General features: G+C 33.5%; 1 protein-coding gene across 5 annotated transcripts in view; it reads right to left on the bottom strand.

Annotated features, from left to right (window-relative positions):
• NKTR (natural killer cell triggering receptor) overlaps positions 1–12,722 on the bottom strand; it is a 40,573-nt gene that overhangs the window by 15,509 nt on the left and 12,342 nt on the right. For 3 of the 5 annotated variants that reach the window (XM_043886140.1, XM_043886141.1, XM_043886142.1), the window contains 5 exons: positions 11,679–11,766; positions 2,888–2,917; positions 2,271–2,416; positions 1,099–1,321; positions 503–658 (listed from right to left, as the gene is read on the bottom strand). In XM_043886140.1, the coding sequence (XP_043742075.1) occupies positions 503–658; positions 1,099–1,321; positions 2,271–2,416; positions 2,888–2,917; positions 11,679–11,766 (643 nt within the window). Of the gene's footprint in view, positions 1–502; positions 659–1,098; positions 1,322–2,270; positions 2,417–2,887; positions 3,035–5,826; positions 5,855–11,678; positions 11,767–12,722 lie in introns of those variants that run through there. The other 2 variants (XM_043886143.1, XM_043886144.1) reach the window with 2 other exon arrangements.

The raw sequence follows: 12,722 nt of genomic DNA, 5'->3' as shown, positions 1-12,722 counted from the left end.
AATACATTAATTACTACTTTTTGAAACCAAATCTAAAGCTACCTTTTAGCTTTTCTAATATAGAGGAGTTGCCACTGAGTAAGTTAACAACAGTAATATATGATACTAAATTATACCCCCAGTCACCATGCAATAATTTTGCACCACTAATTGGAGTATGTTTTAAAACGTGACTGGACCCAAAGAGTTCAACTAACCCTCTGTTCTGGTAACCAAAATCTCACCTCTAATGAAAGGTTAAGTAAATGAAGTTAGTAATGAAATCTTCCCAGATCTCCACTAAGAACTCTCCCTGGTCAACTTGGCAAATTCCCTTTCTCTATTAGTAGAATATGAATTTTGAAAGGTAGGGTCCATGGCACTCATGAATCCAGTATCTCCCACAGTATATCTCAAAGTGCTTTGACTACGGGTCACGCTCAATAAATGAGTGTGGACCTGCAATGAGCTGACAGGAATCATCAGTCAGAGAAATGAAAACATGCAGGTTAATCATCCTTACGGTTCAGGCTCCACTGTGACAAGAGGCATATCTCTTCTCAGTAAAAATCGGTTCTCGGGCACTGGAGGAATCTCTTCTGGGCGGACCACAGGCTTTTCCCTTTTAGCATTTGAATCAATAGATCTTTTTTCATTGGTATCACTCCTCTCAGAGTGACTTAGAAAGAACAAATCAAATCGCCAATTAAAATGTGTATATCTAAATTTTTAATATTAAATAACAATATAATAACATAATTAACAGCAAAACTACTGATACCTTGCAAATCCCACTAAAAAGGTTAAGAAAATTTTCATAAACAGAACATATAAAACATGAGCGAGTGAAACAGTCACTGCACTAAAATTCTGATATAAGAATTGCCAAATGATCCTTTCTTTGAGAGTTTTAGGGATTGTTTTTACCTACAAATGCATAAATCTTTGATATAAAACATCTGTGCTACCCTTAGATTTGCAAGATTTCAATATAAACTTCCTAAAATACTATCCTTTTCAACAACAGGTAACAAAGATAAGTTTACAGAATCACACATACTGTTCCCATTCCAGGGTGTTTGTTTTTTAGGTAAGACTACCCTGGTGTCTCACACTTACCCTTTTGGGCTTATTATATGTTTATTCCTTGGCTCTTCTGAACTGCTTGCTTCCTTTCGTCTCTTTTTAGAGTGTTTAACTTTCAGTCTCCTCTTATGTTTCCTTCGTCTGCTTTTCTCATGTTCAATTTCACTTTCTGAAGATGATTCTGAAGAGGATGAGGAATTGGAAGAGGAATCCGAGACTTCTGAATGAGTTGGCTTCTTCCTTTTTTTCTCAAAAACTTTTAATAAATAGTAATAAAAGTATTAGTATTGAATTTCACTGCCCACCTTTCAGAGTAAAAAAAAAAATGATTACCAAGTATTATAAAACATGTTTTATATAAAGCACACTAAACATTTAAATAAACTTTTTTTTCAAGTTGATAATACAATTTGCTGCTGACACTGTAAGGTAACAAAGCCCTCATGAAGTCTATATATTAGTTCAGTCAGATAAGAAAATAAGTAACTACGTAACATAACATGATAAATGCTTAAAGAACAGGGAGGAAAACACAGAGTAGAGGGAATAAGGCAAGTCGAGGTAACTTAAGATAACATTTGAGCAGAGACCTGAAAGAAGCGAGGGATGGGGGTCATGCAGATATCTGAACAAACAGTATTCCAGATAGAAGGAACAGCTAGCACAAAGTCCCCAAGTGTCTGGCATGTCTGAATAAAGATTAACACTGCTGGGAAGACAATGAATATGGAGAGATTAGAGAAACAGCAGAAAGCCAAAATCCCTTACAGACCACTGTAAAGACTTTAGTTTTGGTTGACAGAGAGGGAACCCTTGGAGAAGTTGGCTCTGGTTGCTGCTGAGGACTGTAGAGGATCAAGTGTAAGCAAGAAGACCAGTTAGGAAGCTATCATTACTGAGAAAAGATTATACAGAAGCAATGACGAAGGCAAAGTGAACAATAGTGAAGCTATTGGAATAATCCAGGTAAAAGATATTTGGGTTTGGACCGAGTTGACAACAGGTGAAGTAAAAAGAAAAGGTCAGAGCTGGAAAGATTCCTGATGGATTGGATACAGGGTATGATATGGAGGCATCAGGGCTATTGATATACTCCTCATGGGAGTTTATTCCACTATTGAAATCTAGGAGGTATCTTTAAGTTTTAGTTTTTAACAAGTGTTACCTGTATCCTAGCTTCCTCTGCTCTCAAAAAACACTCTTACCGTCTTTTGTTGACTTTGTGGCAAGCACCCCGCAGTCAATAACTCGTACATCTGCATAAGGTCTACTTGCAGCATCAGTTTTCAGATTTTCAATTTGTTCGATTACTTCAAAACCAGAAATAACTAGTCCAAAGACAACATGCACCCTGTCAAAATATAAATTCAAGAAAAACTGGTTTGATGATAGTTAAGCCAAGAGCAGTAATCAAGACAACTGTTGTTAAATGATATGTTCACAGACCTGAAAATAAAAGTGTCTGATGCATGAAGCAACTAGAAGGAAATTAGAAGTTCTGCTTCATAAAAGGAAAAAAAAAAACAAAAACAAAAAACTGCTCAAACTGGGCCTTAGTTTTCTGCTTTTAAAACAATGATTCTTAACTATTTTACAGTAAAGAGTGTAACAATCAGATTGCACTTGATACTGAGACACCATCCGTGAGCCCTTTAGTGACATGTGATCTCAAGACTACTGCATCCTGTGATACTTAGGGAGAGCTTGGCTATGAGAGAGTAACCCAGAGGTCAAGAGTGCCCCCTTGAGGGTTCACCACAGTCTAATTGGTTGGACTGGCCACCAGCACACCTCCCCAACATAATAAGAATGTAACGCTTACCCATCCAGGTGTGGAGCAGGTTTTGTGGTGCTGTGCAACAAACACCAACACAAAGATGGTGGAAACCGGGTGTTCAGGTGTACAGAGCAGAAGGGTTTAAAAGCACAGCATGTAGAGAACAAAGAGGTAAAGATAAAAAGGGGAAAGAGTTAAACATGATATACTCCTAAACTTAATAAGCTTAAAAACAGCAATAGTAGTCATTTTACTGATTAAAAATACCCTCAAGATGACAATGTATTACAAACTTTTATCTCTCCAATATGAAGACTATATATACACACATATATGTGAAATAGGTTTGAAATATACAGCATAAATATACATTAAAATTAAAATTACTCTCAAATCTGAAACAATGACAATAACAAAAACAAATACAAACTCAAAACTTATCAAGATAATTAAACAAGAATAAAAAACATCTAGCCATTTGCTTATGGAAAGAAAAGTGTGATCAACACTTAACAAGTGCCCCACACACTTAATTGAGTTTTTCTACTAGTTATTTTTCATACTGAGTTAGTCTGCATCTTTTAGGCAGGTAGTTGGAGGTAGGCCTCGGGAGTCGTTTTTAGAATTTCCTGCCCCTCTTGCTTCACTTAAGCTGCCACTCAAAACAACTCAGAAAACGCAATAGGGAGCAAATTTTCTATCTGCCAACACTTCTGACCACAAAGTAAGTAATCGTGGATAACATTACAAATACTTTACATTTCCATGGCCCAAAAAACATCCAACTGGTTGCTTTACAGTCACAAATTGGCAGATAGCCACTCTTGGGAAGCCTATGGGGTGTATTATGGTTAAGCTATTTTGAACCCAAGCTGGTTTTCCCATAGCATTTTCACAGATCTTCAGACTATGTGAATTACAGTGGAAAAAAAATTCAAAAGTAGATAACTAGACTCTATCACAAACATCTTAGTTTATGAGAAAGAGAAATAGTATTTGAGAGAATGGTCACTGGATTATCAGACCATGTTCAAGCAGTCAATTGCACTAGAAGCTCTTATGTCAATTATTATAATCATTTCAAGGAAACTCTAAGAAATATAATTCAATAAAACATAATTTTAGCCTTCAATACTAAAAAATATTATTCCATCAGGAAATATAACACATATATTTACATTAAGAATTTATAGTTCTGTAACATTACTACAGTTTAGCTTTAAAAAATTAAAATATCAACTCAAGAAGTGGCAGAATTTTAAAGGGAATCTTGAGTTTTAAAACCACTAGTCTCAAATTTTCCCTAGAAGATTGAGAAGTGGTAGTTTAAGCCAATGTAACCATAAAAATGAATAAAAACAGAAGAAAGAAGAAAAAGAAAATGTAGCAAACGGTGAGGCACTGATGCTTAAATCGTGAAAGGAGCATCCAAAAACTATCCTGACAGTAACTTTAATACAGAAATGTGCTTCCCATAATTATGCAACTTTATTAAGCACAGTAAAGACAGTAAAAATTAGGACATATGCTAGACAGTGATTCCACTGTATGAAAGATGGAAAGAGGTAAAAATTTTAAAGCTAAAAAATGTTCTATAATGTAAAGGATCAGTCTCAAACATGTAGCAGTGAAAACAATGACGTATTAGATAGATTTCCCTTCCTTGGGTCTTTCTCTCACAACTCTCAGATATTCTGGTATTGAGGAAAAGTCTACATATTTTCTTAAAACATACAGAATCCAATTCAGTTTGTACCCTGGTTAATAGAAGTGCTGTAAAAACCATCTTAGGGCAAATCTTTGGAACAAATGGTGTGATTAAAAATTTGAACTTACTACAGTGATGCAGCAATATACTACTTGAAACTCAAATTGAGAATAGAACCTTTATGACAGATTCAAGTTTTGTTTTTAATTCAAGTGAGAACTGAACACAAACTCAATCCTTTAGTGCACTAGTAAAGAGAACAAATGAAGACAAGAGCAATGTTTTCAAGGATAAATTTCAACTGGCCCAATATGCCTAAACAGGTGTGAATAACTAAGTCTATTACTTGCATCTGCAATTCAGGATGCAGAAATACAAACTTACGATTTAATTGGGTTAGGCTATATAATAAGAATACTGGAAGTAGCTTAACAAAAAGAAGTCCTCTGGAGTTCTCAGCCCACATTCTAAGAGCAGAAATTCCAAGGTAAAGCAGGCTTACTGGAATTGGGCTGATGGGCAAGGGAAAAAAATGATATGCAATGATATGCTTGGTCCAAGCCCTTCAATTCTACTAAAATAGACAAAGAGACCTCACCCCACTAACTCTTCATTGATGTTTCAAAACGTTAGAGCTGTAAGGACCAATGTAGTGATAACATATGCCCAGTCAGTTAAGACCTTAAAGCCAGGGGCTATCATAAATATGTAAGTTTATACATGCTTATGAAAACACACCTAAAGGAGAAATAACCACAAGAACATTTCAAGTTAGAAAAGCTTACAATATTTTCACATTTCCATTTTCTACTGTCACTCAGATACTGATTTTCCAGTTTCCCTCACCTTTGAATCTGCTTTAAAAATACATGCACAAGGGTTCATCTAAACCTCATAAATCCTAGAAACAGAAAAGTTATGACTGATACTCCAAAAAAATAATCTACTTTTTTTTTTTACCATTATCAAAGCAGATTTTGGCCTTATACAGAAAGTAACAGTTCTGTACTGAAATGAGATATAAACCATTATATACGATATACCTCACTCCCCAAGATGTGTGGGAACTTGGTGGTAACAGGCCACTGAAATTAAAATTATACTTCCCAGGATTTACTATGAACAATAAAATACACTTATTTTACATGTACTGCTGCCACAGATCAAGCAGAAAGTTTTTTTCTTAAAATGGTTCAATGCATATAACAATAGGATTAAAGAGATAAATAAAGGTAAAGAAAGAAAAAGAGAGAGCCTTAGAGTAATGAGACATTACCTTTGGAGCGCACGGTGTAACACTCTTTCTGTAAATTTTACACAAAAATGGCAAGAAATAAATTGTAATACACTTTTAAGACAAGACTGAATCTATGTTTTAATATCAATATAACTTTGAAATTAAATACTTTCAAGTTTTATGCAAAGCAAGAAAGCTTTTTAAAAAGGAGGGCTCTAAATTTTCTTTCACATAGGATATGTATGTAGAGATGGATTATGCTTAAGAGAAGCATTGTGGTTGAAGTGGGAATCTGCTCAGGTCCCTAATATTTGTAACATCAGAGTGTGAATAATAGTTAGAAACAAAACATTATATTTCATTTTACAAATCCTAGAAACTGGCTAAGTCAACTAACATCTTTTTCAAAAAGATAATAATGTATCTGGAATACATACATAAATATAAAAATCTGAATGCCCAGGAGCAGTTACTAGAGGTACAAAACAAAAATCTCAATGGAAAGAACTGAGTTAAGAGATTTCAAAACAAAATTCCAGAGAATATTTTTTACTAATTCACTTCAAATAATTAAGGAACCTTTCATGTTTCTACATTTGAAACCTTTTTTGGTTACACATCACATCAGACTACTATATGTTATGAGTTAATGAGCAAATGTTTAGATTGTAGTTTCTGTTCACTGCCATTACACACACTCTTTTAGTTAAGTCACTGAAAATAATAATAATAATGATAAGGCAGCATACCTAGAATTTTAAGAATCTTCTCAAAGTATAAGAAGGCAAGAGAAATGAAAGTGTAAGAAAATGTATGCTATCAAATCTTTGTTGGCTACAGTACTTTATTTTCCTCTCAAATGTCTCATTTTCCCCATCATAAAAATTTTTTGTTCAATGAATATACACTGTCTGACCAATTTTAACTCAATTAAAATTTAAACATATCTATTACTATTCAGACCAAAACCCATATTATATACAGTGGACAAAATTCTTTACAGGGGTTTCGGACATACTAAATCTTAAAATATTTAAAAATGTTAAAAGGCACTGATACACGAATGACTGTCAAAAAAGAATATGTTTCAAATAATGTGGTGTTTCCAGTGAATGTTATGAAAAAAAAGTCACTCTATTTGTAAAGTAGTATGAGAGAAGGAAATAAAGACAATCTATTTGTCATAACCTTTAACATGCAGTTTTCCCCTTCAACTCCTGAAACTGTCATGCCTGTAAGAGGCAACAAATTGTACAAAGTGACAAAGCTCATGTAAGGGCAATGGAAACTAACCAAGCCATGTTACAGTGCTCTACCTATCATTCCAGAAGTCACTAAAATTGAACAGCTTTAAAAAATTCAGCACTAAAATTAACATAATACACACCAAACACCACAAGATACAGAATTGCGTTCATGCTGCTAACACAAATGTCACACAAACACTAAGTAATATTCAGACTGGATGTCAGGGATGACACTTGATATCCAGAGAATATGGATTATGGTTAAGTGTCATGAAATCTGTTCATGAAAAATCTTTAACATATGAAGGTACTGTTCCTAAAAAAACAAGGAAAAAAAGCCAGAACTTCTCAGGTTATTAATACTTAGTAGCATTTCTTCTCAAACTCATGAATATGTGGAAAGAAAAAGCATTTCTACCCCCAAATATCAATACAGCTTTGTAAAGCCCTGAAACTAAACCACCCCTCAACTCCTCTTGCTCTGCTACTCTAGAACAATCAGCACTTCTCTCATCCAGGTGAGTAGCCATTCTAAATGACACAGAAGATATCCTAAAACTTATGTTTTCCTCCCACAGTCCTATTTATAACAAGATGTAACAAACAAGATGAACTTTTGTTTAAAATTCAAAGTCTGACTTTTTGACTATCCTATTTTCTTAAATTTTTATAATTATCATGACCACTAACAGTGGCAAATGACAAAGCCTGTTCTCGAAGGTTCTGTGGGTATTCCCACTCCCTGGTGTGCTATAAGGCCTTCACAGACTAAGCCGAGGGGGATAAGCATGATCATTACTCCAATATGCTCTAACAGCAGCCAGTGAAGAAACTGGCTGACTTTGGTAAGATGAACCATAGCTGCTTTGAACCACCTTTCAGACTGATGAAAATTAAGCAATTACAACTATTTCTTTTAGGCAAGACAATATTTGCATATAAATCACTTAATATACTAAAAAATTTAGGATCAACCTATAAAAACACTTTATTCCTTTAATGTCTGCATTTTCACACCAAAATGCATTATTTATATTTGAAAGTGAGCTACATAATTTACAAACAGAAAAGGAAAAACAAAACTAACTTAAGGCACATGGTAAGACTAGATACAAAGCTTCCTGATAGGTTAGTGCTCTAACCCAGGAGAATAGTTATTTCATACAAAGTTATAAAGTACCTAACTAATCTCTTTAATCTATGTTATGCAGTATCTTCTTCATCTTTCTGATGAATGAAAGACAATGAAAATCAGAGCCAGACTTAATAGTTATTACTGATAGCTAAAGGACAAGAAAAATGCTTTCCTGTGTGTCATATTATTTTTCCAGCAACACTTGATGCATCTAAAACTGACTTAAAATTAAAATAAATTCAAGGGAATTCCCTGATGGTCCTGAAGTTAGGACTCTGTGCTTTTACTGCTGAGGTTCAATCCCTGGAACTAGTATCTCACAAGTCTATAAATAAATAAATAAACTCAGAGCAGACTGGTCAATAAACCTATGTAGCATACAGTGTTCAGCATGCTCTTTTTAGCTATCAATTTCTTCAAGATTATGAGAAAAACCCCTATAACCTAGACTGCATATGTCTTTTCTTCCTTATTTAACATTATCTATAGAACACAAAGACTGGACTAGAGGATCTCTAAATTCTTTTCTAGTCCTAGACTTTATAATCCTGTAACTTTTATTGTAGCCTCTTCCTAGTCTTTGGCCTAAAAAATAAGTAATAATAAAATGAACCCCATTAACATGGTCCCACAGGTCTTTGAATTCCTTCAAAAATACCTCAGCATGAACAAACTATTACTTCCTCAGTGATTCATGGGGATAGTGCCATTGATTACTTCTTTCAAGTTTCTTGAACAGTACTATTCCAAAAACAATTAGTTTTCTTCTATTTAGGTCCCTAAAAGCAAAATCACTATAACTAATATACTAGTAGATATAAGCAGTTATTGGAAAAATTATAAATAGCTTTATACAAAAGACAATCTGGTTTTTATCATACACATAATTTTTCCACCCAAAGAAAGCAACATATACAAAATATTTTAATAAAATGATGTATATGCCTTAGGAAGGAGAGGTCTCAAGTGTTTTAAGTAGTGAAGACAATAGTTGTTACAAAAAGCACAAGAATTCTTGAGGAACATTTTGCTCAAGTACCCACACTAATTGCACCAAATTTACTCCTTGGAATTACAAGGTAACAGATTTATAACATGAACTACAAATACAATTTTGCAAGGATTTATTAAAAGTCCTTATTAAGCAAACTATAATGGCAGTTCTTGACATTTTATGATCCATTCTCACACTACCGTTTCTTTTTCAGACTGCAGAACTGCTGCTCAAGGTGCCAAAGAAGAAGTGTGGGAGGAGGATAAAATGTAGGAGGGTCACCCCTGGGAAGCTATCTGACAGCTCAGTGACCATCAACCCTCGGAACCTCAACTTTCAGAGCAATCGTCCGTGATCATCTACACAACTTGAAGATTGTACATTATGCTTTTTCTTAACTACTTCCAATTCCAAATAGATCTGGGCTTGCAAGATATAGATTTTCAAAGATACTTCTTTCATGGGCCACCATCTCCATTTTACTTATTCTTTGTATAAAAGCAAGGAAACATTTTATTTAGAAAAGTGAATGTTAGTTTTATCTCATCCTGAACCCCCTGAGGAATTGGTACTTTTAGCCCATATTAAAAAAAGCACGTGCATAAAAGCTTCTTAAAAAAAAAAAAAAAAAAAAAGAGGATTTTGTGACTGCAAAAATGTTTAATTACTTCCAAGATTGTTTTTAACTGAAAACTCATTTCCAAAAGTAAATTTCAAACTAAAAGTAGGAAAGTTTCTTTTAATCACAAGTTTACAGTGATCTTAGTGCCATCCATAAGCAGTTAATTATAAAAACAAGGTTAAAACTTAATCCTAATTTATAAATGTTAAAATTTTCATTTGGCATTCCTTGTCAAAACATAGTCCAATGTAAAATTAAGTCATGTAGAAAATAGACATGGCTTTAATTTTGGTTGATGCTAAACATTTCTAGAAAAGACTTAAGCAAATACTAAGTAACCAAAAAACAAGATACTCTAAATTTTTTAAAGTGAGACTCTCATATACTGAATTTTAATCAATGCATATACATGCATGGGTTTTATCTCTTAACATTTTATAAATAAGCTAATAAGTATGTAACAATGGAAAGAAGCTACTGCTACCCGATAAATCAAAATTTAAAAGTAGTGATATAAAAAAGGGAATCTAAAAGAAACTTTAGAGCCCTCAGATGGTAGCTTTTTGACCAATGAATCATTAGTTTATCATGTTCACAGTTCAGATAAGCTTAAAAATGGAAATGGGAAACCTTAATCAAAGAGTAAACAGCTCCTACATTAAGTTTTTCAAAATATTTCCCATTATTTCTTTTGGCTCTCAAGGAGATTAACAATAGACAAATATTCTAGTTAAGTGTAGTAACTAATACTCTATGGGATCAAAAAAGATAGAGGAGTAACTGTTTTAGGCCTTCTTTTTTTCCTGTACAACTCCAAGCATTATTCCCTTCTGTCAGCTTTCCATTTTTAGGACATTCTTGGCAACAGAATGCCCCTTATCTGAACTTTATCAGATCATGTTGGAATTTATTTTTCACACAAACATAAAGTGTGAGATTTACTTTATATGAATACTTTACTCCTTCAAAGACAGGGAAGCGCCATTCATACCCATCCATTCAGAAAGATGACAAAATTTTTTTCTGGTATGGAAAAAATATCTCTCCAATATACAGAGCATAACTGCAGAGATTTACTTTCAATCAAAAGCATTAAACCCCATACTAGGCAATTACCTTTCATATTTTAGATCATGTAGTTATAATAAAAATAGGTTTTGGAATAACTTTACGTAAGAACACAACAGAGAGTATGCCAAAAGTCTTTCAGATGAGAGATAACTAAGGTTTTGGTTGTGTATACATGTACATGTAAAAGTGTTTGTTTTTTAAAAAACAAATCTATCATTCTAAAGTTTTCTAAGTGATAACAGCACAAATTTTTGGTGAAAATGAAAGCAATATTGGGTTAATTCAATTATGCATAGAGATCTCACAAAGTTTAAGACTGCTACAAATGTTGGCTTAACACCAAATCATTTATCTCTATACAGTGTCAGAAAATAATGGCACCTATCTCAAACTGGCTCAAACAACAACAGTAAGAGGGAAAAGCAATCAAAAGTAAAAGTTGGTTTACTCAAACCAACTGCTTTCCATGCCAAGGATACATTCAGTTCCAGTCATAAACAATTTTTTAAATGTTCATCAAGAGTTTATATTCCAATTCAGATTTGATAAACTGAGCCCCCAAATTTGTTGAGTCAAAGCCAATTTCTTAAGATGACAACAGAATAATTTACATCTTCAAGTTACGCCTTTTTAATACCATCCTTCAAATCCAGGATATATTCTTTACACTGAGATGGTTGTTAAGAGCTTACCAGTTACTATAACATAATAAAACTCAAGCTGACAGAACCTAGCAGTAAATTTGGATCAAGGATACCATCTTTCTCATGAACAGCGCTTCTCTGTTTAGGAAAAGCTCATCTCTGAATTATGCCTACTCACATGAAAAACTGGGAACCATTGGTATGTTTCCCTCGATTTGCCATTGACAAAAGGAACGCTCTGTCATGTTTGAGAATAAAGTTTTCATCTGTTTGAAGAAAACACAAATTTGTCAGTCTCCAATTATAAGCCACTTTTAACGTGTAATGTTCAAAGTAGTAAATAGAAAGCAAAGGATGAAATTCCTCTTCTGGTCAGTACAGATACTTGACTATTTCGAAGTTCTTTTAACTAATCAAATAACAAAAACATAAAAAAACCCAAAAAACAAAAAACCCAGATACGACTTATTTACTACTTAGCCTTGAGAAAAAGAACATATATTTAATACTTTATACAAACAGCCTTAGAACAGTCACTTTCAGTAGCAACAGACTTTGGCTAAATGATATTTAAACTATTAACTTTCAGGGAAAACTACCAAGAAAATTAAAAAAAAAATCTTTATAGTAGAGCTCGTTTCTTCCAAATTTCCAATCACCCTGCATAATGCACCATTCATGGGAGCTTTAATAATCCTCTTATGTGCTTAATTTCTATATGGTAAATTTATTACTCAATCAAATTGTTGCTAGATGATGAAACCAACCCTAACCAAAATATCAAGGTAAGTTTAGAGACACGCCTAAATTAAATCAAGTATGTAGATTCTGACCAATAGGATAAAAAACTATCTAAGGAAGAAAGCCCTGTAAATACAAAAATTTAAATGGCAAGATTCAATTTTAAGATATACATGCAAGTATCTGCCACAGGCAACAACCACGTTAAAGTGGCCTACAGTATTAATTTCAAATTGCTACATGCTAATGGAATCAGCTAAAGAGCTGTTTGCTACTAGTTCAAAGGAAAACCTGTCATAAAGATTACTTAGAAATGGATTTAATTCCAGCAGAAATATCCTGAAAACTAATGTAAGTTTCCTTTTAACATTCATACAAACAAATCTTTCTTTTAAACAAACAGAAACACAGAAAACTTAAAAAACAAAAACAAAAAAAAGATTACCTTGGGAACAGGCTTCTGAAAAAGAGTAGTAATCCA

Source organism: Cervus elaphus, chromosome 24 (genome assembly GCF_910594005.1).
Source record: "Cervus elaphus chromosome 24, mCerEla1.1, whole genome shotgun sequence".
Taxonomy (NCBI): Eukaryota; Metazoa; Chordata; class Mammalia; order Artiodactyla; family Cervidae; genus Cervus; species Cervus elaphus.
This window is presented reverse-complemented; position numbering and strand designations above follow the sequence as displayed.